Below are 19161 nucleotides of genomic sequence, written 5' to 3' on the forward strand. Positions count from 1 at the left end.
CGGCTGGGGGACCCGAGCTCCAGGAAAAGCCTTAACACTATCGGAGTCCACCTCCTCTTCCACTTCGGTGCATGCGCGGTCTCCCCCTGGAATGTCCTGCCCCTGGCCTCCACGTGGCGGCTCCTTCCTCACGGGGGAAGCCCCACCTGTGCTCAGCGCTGGGAACGTGGTTGCTGGAAGCAGACTGCCTGGGCTCAAATCTCCTTCAGCCACGGAGTTCCCATCTTGGGGGTTTTGTGAGGATTAAAAGAACTCACACTTGCAGAGTCTGAGACCAGTGCCTAGCAGGAAGCCTTCAGTCAATGTGACTACTACTGTCCCTCCTTTCAGAGCTGCCTTGGCTAGCACCCCCTCCAGGTAGCCTTTCCAGATTGCCCAGGGCTCAGGCAAGCACTCCTCTGCTGTGCTCCCTGCACTCCCTCACCAGGCCTCTGGAGGGCACTGGTGCAGGTCTGTCACCGTGTCTTTGGGGGCCTGTGCACCCACTAGAAACTTATACCTAGACCAGAAGTACTTTGAGTGCAGAAAACAGAGTCTGGCCCATCGTTTTGCTGAATAAATGATTTCCTGAGTGGCATGTGGGTGGCTGGGAGAGACGGGCTGAGAGGATGGGGTTGGGCCTGCCCTGAAAGGCCAGGGTGCCCACACTGAGCAGTGTCGGCATCACCCAGGAACTCGTCAGAGGTGCAAGCCCTCAGGCTCTTCCCCAGACCCACTGCATCAGAGACTCTGGGGTGGGCCCGGCAGCCTGTTTAGCAAGCCCCCCAGGTGATGCCCATGATGCACTGTGGCTCTAATGTCTCAAAGTAATTCCGCTCACCGGAGGTAGACTCCCTTTCGGTGGTTTCTGTTGTGCTGAAGGCTTCCAGGAAGGCTGGCCACTGCGCCCGCCCCCAGGGCAAGGCTCCTGCCAGACTCACACTCCTGCACTTGAGACCCTTTTGCTGAAAGGGCAGGTGTAATGGGGAACACTCTCTCCCTAGACCCCCCTTCCTCAGGTGGCCCTAGATCTGAGGCATCCCTGCTCCAACCTGGGTGTGATGCTATTTTCCCCACCTGTACTGCCATTGGCCGGCATTCCTCGAGGCCAGCCCCTCCAGCAGGAGCCCCAGGGCGGGCTTCTGGAATGTGAGGGGCAAGAGAGACCCTAGAGACTTTTGTCTACATACACATATGCTCTCACACACATCAGCACACACAAATACACAGACACACACGAATGTGTGCACAGATCCAACTCAACAGGCACATATATGAACGCATAAGCAGGCATGCACCCAAAAACACATGTAAGCACCCAAAACCCAAACTGTAGTCACAAACACATTCCCAAGCACACCCCGATACCCCCCACACATACACAGGCAAAAACACATCGATACACACACATCGAAGCACGCAAACCACGGATGCGCGGACCCACTGTGTTCACCTCCTTGGGCAGCTGTAACAAACTGCCATCAGCTGGGCAACGTGAAGCAACAGAAAGCCATTCTCTCAGAGTCTGGAAGCTGGGAGCCTGAAACCAAGGTGGTGGCAGGGCCACACTCCCTCTGCAGGCCTAGGGAAGCGTCCTTCCTTGCTTCTCCCCGCTTCTGGTGGCTGCCGGCAGCCCTTGGAGTTCCTGGGGTGGGGGGTGGGGGGGGTGGCTGCCTCACTCCAGGCTCTGCCTCTGTCTCCAGGGGCGTCCCCCTCTGTGTGTCTCCAAGGGTCCTTCTTAAAAGGACGCCGGCCCTTGGGTTTAGGGCCCACCCTGCTCTCATAGGACTTCATCTTAGGTAATTATATCTGCAGAGAAGCCATTTCTAAATGAGGCTATATGTATACATGTATACTAATTGAGGTATAATTGACATAACATTAATTTCAGGTGTACAACACAGTGATTTGATGTGTGTGTTGCAAAATGACACCGCAGTGGATTTAGCTAACATCCATCACCGCACATAGTTGCATCAATAAGGTCACACTCTGTGTCTCCGGGTGGGCAAGAATTCTGGAGGAACACTGTTCAGTCCGATACATCCACACATCCCACAGCGCACAGGTAGGGAGACGGAGGGACGGACACGCACAAGCCCCTGGCAGATGTGCGTTCTCAGTGCAACCCTGAGGGGAGGGCAGTCCCCAGTGTCAGAGCTGCTCACGCCTGCTCTGGGCCCAGCACGAAGTAGGTCACACCCTGGTACAGCTCCTGTCACATGGTGCTGCTTTTCATCTTTTGCTTTGTTTGGTTTGCTTTGCTTCAAATGTGCACACAGTGCAGACTTCAAACAGTAGAAGAGAGAGTGTAATGGAAGTCAGGGAGGGGGCTCTGAGCCCCCTCGGCCCTCACCTGGCTTCTCCCCTCACCCCTGAGGCACCCACAGTCAGGAACTTCTTGGGTCTCCTCCCAGAGAAAATCCAGGCGCAGGCAGCTCGCAGGAGGTGGCATTCTCCGAGCCCCGCCCGCCCGCATCTCGCTTCGCTAAACAGGCATCTGCTACTCTTTGTTCTGATTGGCTGCTTTCCGCATTGTTCGGGTCTCCCCCACCCAACTGTGCTCTCACCGAGGGCAGATCTGCCCGTTCTGTTCTTTCCTCCCCACTTCCGGCCCAGCGCGGACACACAGCACGTGTTCAGTTCCGGCTGCTTCCCTCCGCACCTGAACGAATCGTCCGCAGCTGGTTGGGTCGGCGTGGGCTAGGACGCCACGTCCTGCCTCTAGGACCTGGGTCTCTCTGTCGCCCCCTGCTGGTGGCACCATCCGCCCGAGTCCGTCCGAGCGGCAGGAGTTGCTGGGGTGGCTTGGCACCCAACAGCATCCTGCCTGCTTGCTCCTGCCGCGGGGCGCCTCCATCCCAGGCGCTTCGCTGGGGCTGGCTCTGCACTCCACGGGGGGCCTCTGCCATGACTGCGTCTCCTCTCCCCTGCCCTCCCCTCTCCGTCCACTGGGGACTCCCGAGGGGGAATTGGCAGGGAAGAGGCTGGGGAGAGAACAGCTCTGTGCGGGGCGGGGGGAGCTGCTGCCCACGAGCCCTTCGCCTTCGCCGGGTCTTTGCTAGCGGAAGGCTGGGTCCAGACTTGTTACCACGGAGACAGGAATTACCGCAGTAACTGAGGGTCGAACTGCTTCAGCTTCACCCGGGTCTGGTGGGAGTGCGTTTGCTCCACAGCACTCAGATAGGAGGTGTGCCACATTCTTTTTCTAAATCAAGACAGAAACGGCTGCCTCTGTCCAAGGTTGCCCTCCATGTACTGTTGAGCAGAGTCCCGGGGGAGGGAGGGAGACCGAGACGGAGGTGGGCAGGGCCCGACTGGAAGCCAAGGGAATGGTGGCCAGCAGCAAGCTTTGCTCATAAGTGGAAGGAGGGGCTCAGGTTGAAGGGTTTGGACGGCCCCTCCCGCCACAACACTCTGGGTCTGAGACCCCCGGAGTCGAGTGAGCTCCGCCCCAGCCCCACGGCCGTCACTCCCTTCTTCAGCAACTGTTTGGGAAAAACTGCGCTCTGCCCAGCACCGCAGAAAAGAAGCGAGCACAGCCACGGCCTCTGCCATCCAGGAGCTCTCCATCCACTGGGGAGCCAGCCTTCTGCTATGTCATCCCATAAATAAACGTCAAAGTTCTAGGTACTAACGAGGAAAATAACCTTAACAGCACTGAGCCAGCCATGTGCTGGGCGCTGTTCTAGGTGTCTCACGTGAATTGGTTCCCAGCGTCCTCACACTCACCCAATGAGGGGAGGTGCTGTTCACGTCTCCATTTCCCGGATAGGGAAGCTGGGGCGTGGCTTAAGAGACTCGCCCAAAGACATGGGGTCAGTAAATAGCAGAGGCAGGATTTGGACCCAAGGAGTCTAGCTCTCCCTAGGGACCCACATTTAAATGCTACACCGTGGCGGGCTGCCCCACCCCCACCCCGCTTACCCAACTGAGAGCTGTGCTGAGCAGGGGCTCAGAGCCCCCTCCCTGAGCACTGCACCTGGGCCTTGATGCTGGGGTCAGCACCACACCACATCTGCCAGGGGGGTTATCCATGTGGGAGGGAGGGGGAGGGAAGGGGAGGGGGCCTCTGGCTTCTGAGCAGACTCCCAGGGGTCTGGTGGTTACCTTGGCCCACATGGTGCAAGTTCAAGGCTTGATCTTCCTGCATCTGGCCCAGCCAGACCCTGTGGGGTAGGGGGGAGGCGGCATCGGATTCAGGCCCTGGATCTTCCTGAGGAAGCAGCCTGCACGGAAGCCACAGGGCCCCTCCGCTCCCTCCACCCCATCGTTGAGCTTGCCTGGGGGCTGATCAGAATGAGGGCACGTGAAGAGGCAAGAAAGATTTGATGCAAAAGGAAGAAGGAAAGACGAGCATATACATGCCTAGAAATATCGAATCCTTCCTTTCTAAATATAACTGTTTCTCATTATAAACAATAATGTATGCTCATATTAAATAGTTCTTCCAATGCACAAAAAGTTATTAAAAGACCACAATCCCACCACCCAGACATAAATGGTCTTTTTTTTTCTACAGGCATACATTTTTTTATTCTTTCCCTTTTTTTAAATTTTTAGAATTGAGACCATCTAGTGTAACAGCACTATATCTTGCTGTCCTGACTTTCTGACTTTTTTAGCACAAGTGGCGAGTCACCCCTTCTCCCCTTGGCATCTCTGAGCCACTGAGCAGCTCCCTGGGGGCCTGGGTATTGATGACATCCCCCCAGCTGCCTCTCCCTCCTGCCTCCGGCCCCATCTGGGCAACGTTATGGCGACTTGCTGGCTCGGGGCCACGGGCAGAAAGGCGTGGGGTCCTGGGTGGGGCTGCAGGGTCTTCAGGGCAAGGAGAGGAATCTTCTCGGCCAGGAGGGGCATCCCAGGGCGAGCAGGGTGAGGGAGAAGCCTCCACTCCCAGCTGCCAGCCCAGGACCAGATGGCCGCCTTCTCCCCTGGCTGCACTCCAGCCCCCACTGCCCGCTGCAGCCTCCTCTCCTGCCGGTGGAGGGTCCCTTCGACGCAGCACAGATCTGGTGAGGCTGCCTTCCCGTGCCCCAGAGATGCAGCCCCGCAGAGTGGGCAAAGCAGCTCTGCCCCCAGTGGTGCCGCAGAAACCCCATAATGTCGTGGGGCCAGACACTTAGATTCCAGTCCTGCCTCTGTCTCTCCCCAGTTGCATGACTTTCGGCCTGCTACTTAACCTCTGTGAGCCTCGGTTTCTCTACCTGTAAAGTGGGGGTAGTGACACCCACCTCTCAGGCTGCTACCTGTTAGCTTGCTTGTGAGGCATCAGTGGCAGTCAGTGGGGTGACCATGAGAAGGCACCCAGCACCATGCCCGGCCCTTGACGATGTCCACGTTCTCTCTGCCTCCTTCCGAGCCCCCCTCAGGGGCTGTGCCCACTGTGGCCTGGAGTATGCCCTCAGAATTTCCTGTTGGCCTTGACTTTTCTCCATTTAGCTTCGGTCTTCAGTGTGGGGGCATCATGCCTGGAGGGGCTTGGGGAGTCCGTTGTTCTAGGTTCAGGTCTGCTCACTGGCTGCTGGACCTGAACTAGTCACTCAACCTCTCGGTGCCCAAGATTCCTTTTCTGTAAGACAGGGTGATAACAGAACCTGTCTACTCTTTGTATAGAACGCAAAAGCCACTCTAAAAACTTTAAACAAAACAGAGTTTAATACAGGGAATTGTGTGCTCACAAAATCATTGGAAGGGTTAAAATCTGGATCTTCAGAACAGAGCAGAACTGACCCACCGGACAAACCGCCCCTCAGCCACAGCCAGGCGGGACTACTGGAGCCTCACCTGCAAGCCCGAGGCCAGAGAGCCTCTGCAGCCTGCACTGCCGCTGCCCCTCGCTCCTCACCCCACCCCTGGCCCTCCAGGAGCCAGAGGCTGGGCATTGACCTGCTACACAGAACCTCTTCCTCCCCGCATTGCTTGTCGGCTGAACACAGCCCAAGCATCGGGAAGGTGGCTTCCTCCTTCCTCCCTCCTTATAGATCTACCCCCAGTGCCTCTGGCTGATGGAACCTGATCTGTATTCAGAACCCCTGCTGCAAGGAAATGTTGGAAATGCAGTTGTTAGCTTTCTAGCTTCCGCAGTATAGGAAGGCGCTCTAGAAAGAAGTGAGGATGGGTGCTTAAAGGCTGTTGACTAGATCCAACATGTAATCTGATAGGTGCATTAAGAAAGCTGGCACAGTGCCTGGAACATAGAAGTCTTTCAATAGATGTTAGCAGTAATTGGGCCAGGGGCATCAGCGGGTACTGCTGGGCCCTGCCCACAGAACCCTGGCAAACGGAAGCTGCAGCAGCTACAGCAGCAACGTGGTGCTGTCCATGGTGCTGAGCATTCTTCTGCTGGTCTCAGCTGCGGGCTGGCTGCCTTATTATTTTAGAGGGCCAGATGGCTAGGTGGAACCCCAATCCACTCACCCTCTGTTGGGGCTTCAGGGGTGTCTGAAAGGACCACGTGAGGCTTCTGACAGAAGGCAGACCTCAGTCCTAGGAAGAAGATAGCAAAGGCAACAATCACCGTTGGTGGTACTCTGAGTCTACAAAAACGTCTCCACGCACCATATCCTTTACTCTCACAGTCGCCCCGGTGCAGACAGGATGGACACAGTTAAACCCATTTCACAGAAGAGAAAACTGAGCAGCAAGAGGTCAAGTTGCAGTTAATAAACAATGGATCCAGATGCGCACCCAATCCAGATCCACTCAGGTGGTCTCCTGAGCCCACATCACATGTTCCTATCTCTCCGAGCTCTGACCAGGGAGCAAGGCTTGGCGGCCAGTGGTGTTGTGAGGAGGCAAAGGTGTATGTGTGCAAAGGTATGCCACTCACCTGGATTGTATCATTTCCTGCTCCTGAGTGGAGCCCTGGATAAAGGGCCGTCTCTCTTTCATTGAGGCCTACTACCTGCATGCTGGTCATTGTGGGGGAACCACAGTGACATGAGCCCTGTCATCAAGAGACTTGCTGGGGGACTGGCTGCTCATGTGTGTGAAGAGAAAAACGAGAGAAGAGTGCCAGGTGGTGGTGGCCAAGGCCAGCTCTGTAAAGAGGGTGGGGACAAGGCACAGACTGGGCTGCTCACCTGAGGAAGGCTTCAGGGAGGACAGTTTGAGCTGACCCACACGCTGTAAATACTGATGAGACCAAGGTCTCAGCCTAGCCCAAGAGGAAGCAGCTCCAGCTCAGTCAGGGCAGAGCAAGCAGCTCTGAGACAGGAGGACAGAACAGAAAGCAGGCATGGTGCCCCAGGAAGAAGTGGTCATGCCAGTGACCTCTGGCACAGGGAGAAATGCAAGAGCTTGGGGGTTCAAGTGAAGAGGCAGTGTGGGCCTCTGTAGCTCTCCAGCCGACTTTCCACAGACTCAGAGTGACCTGGGGTGCAGGGGGAGATCTCCTGAGAGGAGACTATAGGGCAGGTCTCGTGAGCTGCCCCAGTGCAACTCGATTCATCCCCGAATCTCCCCGTTCTCCCTCCTCATTTAGGGGGAGTCAGAAGACATTTCGGATCTGCAAGAACCTCTTAGACACAAATAACCCTGAAAACCTTAGGCTGGTGTTTCTCTGTGTTGGCTGCACATAAGAATTGACTAGAGATTCTCGTTCTTAAGGTCTGGAGTGGGGCGTGAGCTCCTGGATCTACCGAACACCTTCCAGGTGGTTCCAGCACCCTGACCCCCACCACAGGCTGAGGCGTCGCCAGTCCAAGTCTGAGAGCACTGCAGGGGGAACTCTAAAGCCCTGGTTCTAATCCCAAATCCGCTCTCCACCACCTCCAGCAAATCTCTTAGCCTGCTGGCACCCCAGTGTCTTTGTACCTTAAATTGGGCAAACCATTCTTTGCTGTGAAGACATGAGGGGGTTGAGACTCGAGGACAGTGTCGAGCGAGGAAAGGCTTCCTGACACTTGGGAGGAGATGCGAGGCCAGCTGGCATAGTGGGAAGGGAAGGACACTAACCAGAACCCTCATTATGGTAAGACCTCCTCCCCTCCTCCACTCCTCCAAAGGACCTTGCCTCCTAGCAGTGACAGTGAACGTGGGCCACTGAGCTGATGTCCTGGAAATGGGGGGGGGGCCAGATCTGCGAGGTGGGAGCATGGAAGTGGGTATGAGGACAGTCCCAGAGCAGAGAGGAGAGGGGAGGACGTGCGCATGGACAGAAACTCCAGTTTATTCTCTCAAGGTCCAGAGCCATGGGAAGTAACCTTTCCTGTTGTTAACAAAAAGGTGATGAATTATTGAAGAGACTGAGAAGGTCAGATGGCGGGAGGGGTGCAAAGCAAGCGGGGGGAGGCGCTCTGGCTTTGTGCACTTGGTGGGGACAGGGTTGGGTTCCCCCCATCCACAGCTGCTTCTCCAAGGATATGGCCTATGGCTACAGTGGTTTGCTTCTCCAAATCAAAACGCAGTGCCTATGGGCCAGCTCCGGAGAACTCACGGGGATGGCGGAGCAAGTGAGCTCGGGCAGCGCCACGACATGTAGGCTGTGTGGCTGCAGACGGTGTCTCTGAGACACCTGGGATCCTAGCTCCAGCCTGGCCCTCAGAGACCTACTACCGAAACCCCCCTCTTAGACAGACAGGAGGCCCAGTGGTGAGACGGCACCTGCTCAAGGACACACAGGTGGCCCAGAGCCCCGCTCTCCTGGATCCTGCGGTCCACAGCACTTTCCACTGCCACGCCCTGAAAGCCTGGGCAGGGTTCTGTCCCTGGACTCGGGTTTGAGTGAGGGCCCCCTTCCTCTGCCCCTGCCCAGCACTGCCAGCCCAGCAGAGGCCCAGCAGGGCCAGGAGGTAGCAGAGCAAAGGCTTGTGAACTGGCACATTGAAGAGCCAGATCTGCTACTTACACACACCATGACCTTGGGCAAGTTATTTAACCTCTCTGGGCCTTAATTCTCTCTTTCATCTAGGGGTGATTCTAGTACCCTAGGGTGCTTGTGAGGATTAAATGAGCTAGTATTTAAATGGGGAGTACTTATGCTACAGTAAGTGCTCAATAAATGCCAGCCATTAATAAAATTGCCCCTCCTTAGGGCTTCCTGGACCACTGTAGCTCTGGGATATGGACTCCCCGTGCAGTGGACTTGGCCTTGGGATGGGGAGTGGGGAGCAAAGGGCTGGCTGGCCTGGCTAGTTAGGACAGCAGTAGCTGAAATCAGGCCATGTCTGGAAGGACAGGTGTGAGTGATGGGCCAGAGAAGTAATAAAGACAAAGTGAGCTCTTTGCAAAGCCTTTGCCCAGTTGCCGAGGGAAACTCTGCCCAGGCCTAGGACTGACTGCTAAGCCTCCAACTTCACCACTAGAGGCTGGGATGGGGGCGAAAGGGGAAGGGAGGAAGGCCAGGCGCTCCTGCTGCCAGAGAAGATGTGCAGCTGAGGAAGGGGCCTGAGGATCCTGACTCACCAGCCAGCATTAGCACCATCTCTCACTGGCCTTTCTGGCCCCCCAAACAAGGCTGACATTTGCTTTCAAGCACAGCAAGAACAGAGCCAGCCGCCACCCACAAGCTGCAGCTTGTGGGGTCTGGGCAAGCTTCCCACACTCCTCACCTTTCCCCTTGCCTGTCCCAGAATGGAGTCAGTGGAAGGAGGCTAGGAGTGGACCAATCCGGGCTAATGGTTGAGCACATACAGTTCTCCAGGACAGAGCCGAGGGCTTTGCATGAATTATCTCATGTTCACAGCAACCCCCTGAGGCAGTGCTGCCATCACCCCCACTCTCCAGAGCTGGAAACTGAGGCTCAGAGAGGTGAAGTCACTGACGGTCCATGGTCACCCAGAGCTAGCAACAGTGGGTCGGAGACTGAAGCCCAGACAGTCTGCCCCAGAGAACCCCCATCCCCCCAATGCCCTGAACAGCCTCCCTGTGCTCTGACGTGAGAGTCTCAGCCAGAGAGAGGAGTGCCAGGATGTCCCCTGCACCGGGCAGACGGGGGCCTCTGCTCTGTGCCCCTTTATCCTACTCGGATTTCCAGTTTCGTTCTTTCCTGTGCCGGGGCGTTGGTCTCCGGAAAGCTTTCCATCCCTCTTCTTCACACCCAAGAGCTAGCCTTCCCTCTAGAAGGGGAAGAAGGTCCAGACATAGTTTAGGGGTGAAAAGAAAAGGTGGGGTGGTGGTCTAGGTTTCCATGACAACAAGCTCCCTCATTACTGCCTCTGCTTGCTGCTAGAAAGCTGAGGAGGGGGTGAGGTGGGAGTGAGGCTCTCTCGTCTCTCCTTCCTCACCTCCCTGTACCAACCCCACCCTGCTGGGTAGATCCCACCCCACTCCAGGCTTAGATGCCGCCACCTTGTAGCTTGGGGTCCTCCCAGGTGGAACAGCAACCTGGCCAGGCCTCCCAACAGCAATCCTCTTGCCAAATCCCAAAGGCTGTGAACTGCATGAAGAGGACCTCATGTTTCTACCTCCAGGGGTCTGTGCAGGGCCTGGCAAGAGCAGATCTCAGTGAGTTCTTGTTGCAGGGATGAATGGATGAATGAACAAATGAAAGAACAAATCAGTGGTGCATCCTACCTGCTAGCCACACATATCCATCCCCACTTTCCCTCACCGCCACGCTCACTCTCCCCTCTGGGTCTCTGCCACGCTTCCCCACTGCACCGGGCCCATCCACGCACCTGCTCCCCGCTCAGCGTGGAGGTCACTTCCTTGCAGAAGGCCTCTCTGACTCCTCCCCATGCCCCCTTACCCTGGTTGGCTATCTGAGTGTGCAGTGGCAGGTACCTTCATGCTTGCGTGTGGCCTCAGGGAGTCTGGGAGCCTCAAGGGGGCAGGAACCAGTCTCCCAGGACCCCAGAGCCTAGCAGGATGCCTGGCTTGGGGCAGGCGCTCAGCCCTTCTTTGTGGAAGGAAGGAAGGAAAGGGGGAGGGAGCCTTTGGAACGAGAGAGAATGAGGGAGTGGGAGTGGAGTGGAAAAGAGCAGCATCCAGAACGCAAACCTCCTTAGAGCCAGATGGATACTGAGCTTTTCACAGCCCAGGACCCCCTCCCCTCCTCAGACAGAGTATTAACCACCTAGTGACAACAGTCCCAGTCCTGTGTAGCAGTTTGCCAAGCCCTCCCACATCCTGGGCCGGCCCCCCTCCCCAGACAGACCCGAGCGGGGCATACAGCCGCTTGCTTCGTGTTAAAGCAGAGGATTCAAGCAACGATCCCGGAGGATCGGACAGCCACGTGCCGGAAGGAGCGCCTGGACTCCGTCTCCCACCAAGTGTAAAAATGAACTTGAAATGAGTGACAGTCGTTCATGGAGCTCAAATTAGATTTTAAGTGGAAAATCTTTTAAGACCTTGAGTCACGCAAAGATGTCTTAGACACGATACCAAAATATGGTTCACAAAAGCAAACTTGATAAACGGGGCTTTGTCAACATTCAAGCCTTTGGTGCCTCAGAAGATACCACGATGAAGATGAGAAGACAAGCAAGACCTGGGTTTCTAAGTCTCACGGTATCCCCTTTGTATTTGTTCTTTTGCAGTAGCCTGGCAGCGCAGCGGAGCCTCCAGGCCAGAGTTGGACCCTCCCCGGAGAACTGACTCAGGTAGGAAGTCTCACCACGGCTTTCAGACCCGCCAGGGGCGCCTCCCTCCCCAGTTCTCCACTGGCTTCCTCTGCGCGGGCTCCCCCCAGTGGCCACCAGCGGAACTTCCCGCTGCAGGTGACCGACTTTATGAGGTTGGATGCCTGCCCCATCCACCAAGAGACCCTAGAAATGCCAGCCCTGCTGCTCTGACCCTCTGGCAGAAGGCTGCTGAAACATACCGTGTTCCCTGTAAACACTATACGTTTACATTTTACTTACAGTGTTTCAACTACGGCTAATTCTCCGTTGTCATCTTACTGGACCGTATTGACACGACTGGTCCCTCCCTTTTCCTGGAAACACCTTTTTTATCTGGCTTCCAGAGCACCGCCCTCTCCTGCCTTTCCTCCTTCCTCACCAGCTGTTCCTCCCAGTCTCTCTTTCTGTCTCCTCAGCATCTACATGGGAGCTTCCCAAGGCTCCGATCTCGTACTCTCCACTCTCCCTCTGGTGATCCCCGCTCGACCCTCGGTCCCCTTGTGCTGGTGACCGCCATGCGAATGCCTCCAGTCTCTCTGAGCTGCACGCTCACGGATGCAACCGTCTGCCCCACACTGCGCTCAGCCTGCCCAGACCCAACTCTGGTTCCCCCCCCGCAGCGCTCACTCCCCCGTCTGAACTCCCTGTCCGTCCTGTCCAGTAACGCACCTACATTTTTCCAGTGCCCGGGTCACAAACAAACAGTCATCCTGGACTCCCTGCCTCCCCACCCTCCCTATCCAATCTGTCAGCACTCCTCGTTGGCGTCACCTTCAAAATAGTTCCAACACCTGACCACTTCTCACCACCGCTTCTTCCCTGGCCCAGGCTACCACCATCTTCTGCCTGGATTTCTTTTCTTTCTTTTTTTTTTTAATTTTATTTATTTATTTTCAAGTAGAGGGGAAGGCAAGGAGAAGGAGAGGGAGAGAAACATCAGTTGGCTGCCTTCCGTGCACCTCCAACTAGGGACCTGGCCTGCAACCCAGGCATGTGCCCTGACTGGGAATCGAACCAGTGACCTTCCAGTTCCCAGGCCAGTGCTCAGTCCACTGAGCCCCACCAGCTAGGACTGCCTGGATTTCTATTACACAATCTCCTCCTAATTGACCTTCCTGCTGCTGCTTCTCAGCTTGACCCCCTCCCCCATTTATTCACAACCCAAGGATCAGAGTGAACCCTTTACTACATCACTCATCGCTCATTTCGTGTCACTCCTTGGCGCTACCCCTCCCGGCCCCTTCACTCTCCCCAGTCCAGCCACCGTGGTTGACGTGCTCTTCCACAGCACCCCAGGCAGCACTGCAGCCCCGGCCTCTGCTCTGCCTGAAGCACCCTTGCCCCCCAGCAGCTGTGAGCCCTGCTCCCTCTCTTCAAGCGTAGGGATGAGGGGGCCCCAGTGTTGTCCCCTCAGTGCAGCCTCCCCCAATCCCGCTCTTTACAAGTCTCATCTCCCCCTTACCCCTATACTCTTCTTCCCCCAGAATCCCACCAAGGGGGGATTTTATTTGCCTTGTTCACTGATGCATCCTGGGCGTTAGTCTGGCCCAAGGCCTGCTCACTAAATATTTGTGGAAGGAATGAATGAACCTACTTCTCCTGAATGGGAATGCAGAGTTTCTAGGGCCAGATGAGGTCTGGAGCCAAAACAAATGATCTTTGAAACCCAGGACAACCTTGCAGATAAGCCCAAGCAGCTCCCAGTCTCCTCTGGTTTTCACCTGTGCTTTCCGCTCCCACCCGAGCCTGAAGAACACTGACCCGGTGACCGTGAACTCTGCAGTCGAGTCTCCCCAGAACGCTCAGGCTCACTGGGTTGGCTCAGGTCCCTGGGCAGGTGCTGATCTCCCTGGTTCTAGTTCAGAGCTAGTGATGTCACTGGGTCGCTGCCACATGCCAGGTGCTCGCCATCCTCACCTAATTTTGTCTTGGGAGCTGTCGCCTCTCCTGGGAACTGGAGAGGTGCAGGTGTTCCAGGTGGGCACCCGGGAGCCCCATCTGCAGGGGGTCCCGCGAATGCAGCGGCTCCCTCCTCCAAACTTCACATTTCCCTCTGAGAACTGCCTGGCCTTTGTGATGTTTGTTTGTTTACATACAAGAAAAGCTTTACAAAGGTAGCATGAAGAAGACCGTTTAGATGTGCGTTTTACAGTTCTTTTTGTAAAGGGATCAAGTGGTACGGAATGCCAACGATCCCTGGCGATCTGGGCTGTCCCGGCAGCACGGCCCAGGGTGTGAGGAAGCAGTTCTCCTGCCTGGGGGGGTGGGGGCTGCGTGCCGTCTGAGGGCGGCTGTCCCACCTCCACCAGCCAGCACTGGGCGTGGGGCCTGGGGTGCACCCAGCACACCTCCCCCAGCTCCCCGGCAGGCCCCTGCGTTTTGCACAGCGAGAGACACTCCTGGTGTCTGACCCGGACACCCCTCTGTTCACCAGGGAGCCTTGCAGGATGGCTGCCTCGCCGGGCAACCTGAACGTGGTGGAAAAGGCACAGAACATGTCGGCGAGCGAATGCTTTCAGTACCGGAGCACCGTCCTGCGGGGGCAGCCCTTCGGGGGCATCCCCACCGTGCTGTGCCTCAACATCGTCTTGTGGGTGGTGAGTCCTGGGCGCCGTGATGAGCAGACCTCGGGGTCTCCGCTGGGGCGGAGCTTTCATGAGTGATGCAGCAGGGGCCCCAGCAGTCCCCACACGGACCCCAGCTGCAGTGATGGGGACTCCCTGAATGACCGTCCCACCCAGGGTGGCCCTAGTCGGTGGGCCTTGGAGAAGAGAGGGCTGGAAAAACAGGAAGTTTCCCAAGCACTGCTGTCCAAAGGCGCACCTGGCCAGGGCCCTGGGGCCTCCCTTCGCCCTCCCCCTGGCTGGTTTCTTCAAGGAGCATCTCGCCCAGTAGTTCTAAACACATCATCGGCACCCTCATTCAACCAACCCCAAACATCCACTCTGTGCCAAGAAGCTGCTAGGTGGACCCAGGGAATCCAGAGTTGAAAAGGCATGTCCCTACCTTGACAGAGCTGGCCACCTAGGGGGGGACCCCCTGGTGACCTCAGGGACAGGGATTTTCCCAGGGAAATGCAGGGGCCCGCCGAGGGAAAGGCACCTCGAGCTCCCTTGCCCTGTATCTCCTTCCCTGGCCTGTAGCTCATCGTCTTGGTGTATTCCTTCCTCCGGAAAGCTGCGTGGGACTATGGGCGCCTGGCTCTGCTGATAAACAACGACAGGTGAGGAGAGGCTGGGGGTCAGTCTGAGAGCTGCTCTCGCTGCCTGGGGGAATGGCTGCCACCAGGACACGGCTGTGACCAGGGCCCCAGCTGCAGCCGGTGTCGCGTCAGCAGGTGGCATCCCGTCGCCCACCCTTCCCCTGCTCTGGTCTTCCCCACACGAAGGCGACTTGGAGGGCAGCCATCTCTGGGCACGAGGCCACTTTTTCTCAGACCTCAGGCTTTCTGGATCCCGTGACGCCCAAGATGTGTCAGGCACCTGGCGACAGGGGTGGTCACCGTTGGTACCCAAAGCGGCGTGCTCAGCAAACGAGCCGAGGCGGGTCTGCCACCAGCTGGTCCTCGGTGGGGAGCAGGGGAGAAGCCAGGCAGATGCCTGAGGCCTCTCCTCTCCTTTCCCGCCTCCCTGCCACGTGTCCGCGCTGCAGCCTGACCTCGCTGATCTATGGGGAGCAGAGTGAGAAGACGTCGCCCTCGGATGTTTCCCTGGAGATGGAGCACAAGGACAAGGTGAGTGCCAGGTGGGCCGGGCCGGGCGGGGCGGGGCGGTCCTGGCTCTGGGCCGCAGCGGGAAGGGGCACGTTCACGGTTAGGGCTTTGCGGTCAGCCAGGCCCGGCCTCATCTTGCCGTGTGGCCGAGGACACCCTCCTCAGCCTCGCCAGGCTGTTTGCAGAAATACGGAGGTAGTCACTGCACCTATTTCCAGGGTGCCAAGGATGTGTTAGCTAGTTCCAGCCTTTTAAAAGGACTTGAGAAACTACCTTGCCTACTTCTCCCAAATCACCAACCCTTCTCACAGCCCACATCCTGCCCCGAGCTCCCACTCTGAGCCAAGGGCTCACCTTCCTCTTCACACAGAAGATTCAAGAAAACAGGCAGGGACTCCCTCAGCTTCCTGCCGGCCAGGCTGCCCCACAGAGCCCCGTCTTCTCTCTCCTTCTCGCTCCTGCCGGGTGCCGGCCCTCCACTGGGGCTCCTTTGCTTGCTCAGACAGTCGCGGTGGAGCACCTGCCGTGTGCCAGCCGCTGGTCTGGTCGGGGGCCCAGTCCTGCCTCCCAGCACTTTTTTCCTGGATGAGAGACACCCAGACAGACGCATGCAGGGCCGTGGGAGGTGTGTGAAGGGAAAGGGGGCAGGGAAGGCACCCAACGGCGACGATGGAATGGGGCCAAAGCATTGCAGTCCGTGGCCAGGGATGGTCTGGGGCAGAAGATGACGTGGGAGCAGGGACAAAATGCAGGAGAGGGGGCCCTGCACACCTCCCTCGCCCACCACACCCCCCAGGACGGCCTGCCTCCCTCTGCCCGGTCAGTCCAGCCGGCTGTGCTTGCTTGTCTTTGTTTCCTCGCCTCCCCTTCACTGCTCCGCTCCCTTGCTCCCTCGAGTGTGGCTTCCACCCCATCCTCCCACCCCATGCGGTTAGTATCTCCAGACGGCCCCCAGAGTGCACGGTGGCCCCGTGCCCGAAACCCAGCGGGCTGTCCTCCGGTCTCATCTGGTCTTGTCTGATGTCTCGGAAACAGCTGACCCTGTGGGCCGTCTTCCCTTCTCACACAGGCACTCTCCGTTGCTTCTGCTGACAGCGCGCTCTGTGGGTTTTCCTTCTGCTTCTCTGCCTGTTCCTCCTCTCCGACCCCTCGACCGGTGACCCCTCAGCAGGTGACCCCTCCACACTGCGAATCCCCCACAGCTGAGCCCAGACCCTCTCCCCGGGATCTCCACTCCCCCTCTCCTGGAAACGTCAGCCACGCTCATGGCTTCCCTTGCCGCCTGTACACTGATCCCCCCGAGTTCCTGTCTCCTGCTAAACCTTCCCCTGGCCTCCTGCCCTGTTTATCCCGTGGCCTTGGAAATATCCCCACTTGGGTATTGTAAAGGCGTTTGAGTTTAATTTGTCCCAAACACACTGTGACCGCTCTTCCTAGAGCCCCAATCTCAGACTTTCCCACCCCCCACCCGCTGCACCTCCCTTCTCTCTCCCAGGCCCCCAGGCACAGCCAGTTTCCTGGCCAGACTGTGTTGCTTTTACCTTCTCGGCTGCGTTTCTCTCCACTTCTTCCCGCATCCCCTGTCCCCTCTCCAGGCCTCTGTCCCGTCTCTTGCTTAGATGCCTGCAGTGGGCTCTGATTGGTCTCCAGGTCCACACTTGTCCCCTGCCCCATCCAGAGTGGCCCGCAAGAACGGGGACACCCATCCCCCTGCCCCAACCTTCAGTGGCTTCCTGATGCTCTCGGAACAAATTGCAGACACCGTGATCTCATGGCTTGGCCTCTCGTCTGCCTGTCACTTTCTCCTTCTCCTTCCAGCTCCTCCTCCCCTGGCCCATCGGCCACCTTTCAGGTCCCCGAAAACAGCACCTCCTCCCCCTGCTCTTCCCGCCCCACCTTCCCCACTGGCCTGTCTCGGAGCCCACACACCCACCCTTTGTTCCGACTCCAGCGCAGCACCGCTCCCCACCCCGTCTGGGTCTGCATCTGCTGAAAAAGCGTTCCTTTTCCGCACGCTCATCACACGGGCTGTGATGCCACACCCACCCCATCGGGCTAGGGTGCCTACTTTCCCAGTGAGAGCCAGGGCTGACCTGGTCGTGCTCACCGCTGTCCCGGCACCCAGCCCGGCCTGCTGTGTGGTTAGGACGCCACACAGATCTACTGGGCCCAGTGAGGGAGTAGGAACATGCTCCTCCCATTGTCACCCCTCCCGGGACCAAGTCCCGTTACTGGCCAGGATCTGCCAGTCGGAGTGGGGAGCCTCAGACAGGTCCTTCCTCCATAGGGTAGGGACAGGCGCACTTACCTTGCAACGTGGCTCTTGGGTTTCTTTGTAGAAACACCACTTTGGTTGGTAGTTAAATTTAAAATGACCAAAAATCATTTTATTTAAAAAGTATCTAAGAAGTGAAATTGTTACGGTGGCTAAGGGCAGTCAAGGCGAAGACAGTAGGAATGCGGCAAGGAGGCAGAGTGCCCCAGCCAGGACGGCGGTCCGAGCCGGGCTGAGGGGTGTGGGACGCAAACAGGGCTCCCGGCGTGCCCCGCGCCAGTCAGGGCAGCTGCCACTGCGCATGCGTCGGGAGCGGGGCAGGGAGGATAGGGCCACCAAGACAGGTGCAGTGAACTCACCACTGTCGTTCGGTCTTATCAGCTGAGCTGGCCCCTGGGAACGTGTGGCCGTTTCCTGCAGGGGTGGGGAGCGGAGGGGAGGTGGCATCTGCTCCTCAGGCCCACTGTTCAGCTGCTAAGTTTTCTGAATGGGTTATGCCTTTCCAAGCTACGGTGTGTATATATATATATATATGGGGGGTGTGAGAGAGAGACAGAGAGAGAGGTGAGCCCACACGTGCTCACTCGCTCATCTGTGATTTTCATGGGCACCCAGACCACACTTCTACTTACTGGCTCTGCCCTTTCCCGATGGTCCTGTCCTGTGTGAGTTCCAGGACATGTATGTACCCTGTGTGGCAAACACCTGTGCACCTGTTGGCCAAGGGGTGGCAATGATTCCGGGGAAGGTGTGCCCTCCACTGTGCATGACCCCGAGGAGCCATCAACAAACCTGCTTGTTCCCTCAGGAACTCACAGCCCTGTTTGCCCAGAGGTGGGCTGTGGGGAGAGACTCTCCGTGCGGGGAGGGGTGGCATGGGGACTCTCAGCCCAAGTCTTGTCTTGCACGTCAGCCCCTCCCTGGGGATCTTCCCAGCCGCTGCTGCCATCGCTGTGCTGCTGGTCCTCGTCATGGCTCTGATGCATTCCTGGGCGTCCGACCTTATTTTAGTTCTCCAGGATGTAGCTGGGGAAATGGGGCCCTGCAGTGGACGCTCCCTGAGTGGACATTCCCACTGTCAATCAACCCAGCACAAGGAGGGGCACCTAGAAGGTGGGTCTTATGCAGAAGGCAGCAAGGAACTTCCTCCTTTTCTTGGTTGTTTGCCCCACGTTGTTCCCTTTTGGGACATACTCCCTTCCCCAATGCCTGTGGTTCCAGAGGGCCATCAACCAGTGGGACTGCCTGGTTCACTGACGTGCTCATGACCCAAATGTGGCCAATCAGGAGCTGCAACCTTTCCCAAGGTTTTGTTATAAACCCTCTAGGGTCCCAGAAGGACGCATGCACCAGGGTAACTTAACCAGATCTGGCAGCTTTTACAGCCATGTATCCTAGACCCTGCTCACACACTCTCCCTTAGCTGACTCCCTCTCTAGGCCCTCCCAGCCCCCACCCCAAGGCCGAGGCCACCTCTCCCCACCACCTAGAAACTCCACACAGTAAGATCCCAAGAGAAAGGCATAACCAGCAGGACCCTCAGATACAAGAGAAAAAATCCAGCTCAAAAGTCTTACAATAAAGGGTAATGTGTGGCTCGAGTGTGGGGAAGTACAAGAGGAGCA

General features: G+C 57.4%; 1 protein-coding gene across 1 annotated transcript in view; it reads left to right on the forward strand.

Annotated features, from left to right (window-relative positions):
- The window catches only part of TMEM63C (transmembrane protein 63C), a 61870-nt gene that overhangs the window by 17066 nt on the left and 25643 nt on the right, over positions 1-19161 (forward strand). The window contains 4 exon segments of the mRNA XM_036012669.1: positions 11466-11528; positions 13984-14146; positions 14693-14772; positions 15201-15282. Coding sequence (XP_035868562.1) covers positions 13997-14146; positions 14693-14772; positions 15201-15282 — 312 coding nt within the window. The 5' untranslated portion in view covers positions 11466-11528; positions 13984-13996.

This window comes from Phyllostomus discolor, chromosome 1 (genome assembly GCF_004126475.2).
Source record: "Phyllostomus discolor isolate MPI-MPIP mPhyDis1 chromosome 1, mPhyDis1.pri.v3, whole genome shotgun sequence".
Classification (NCBI taxonomy): domain Eukaryota; kingdom Metazoa; phylum Chordata; class Mammalia; order Chiroptera; family Phyllostomidae; genus Phyllostomus; species Phyllostomus discolor.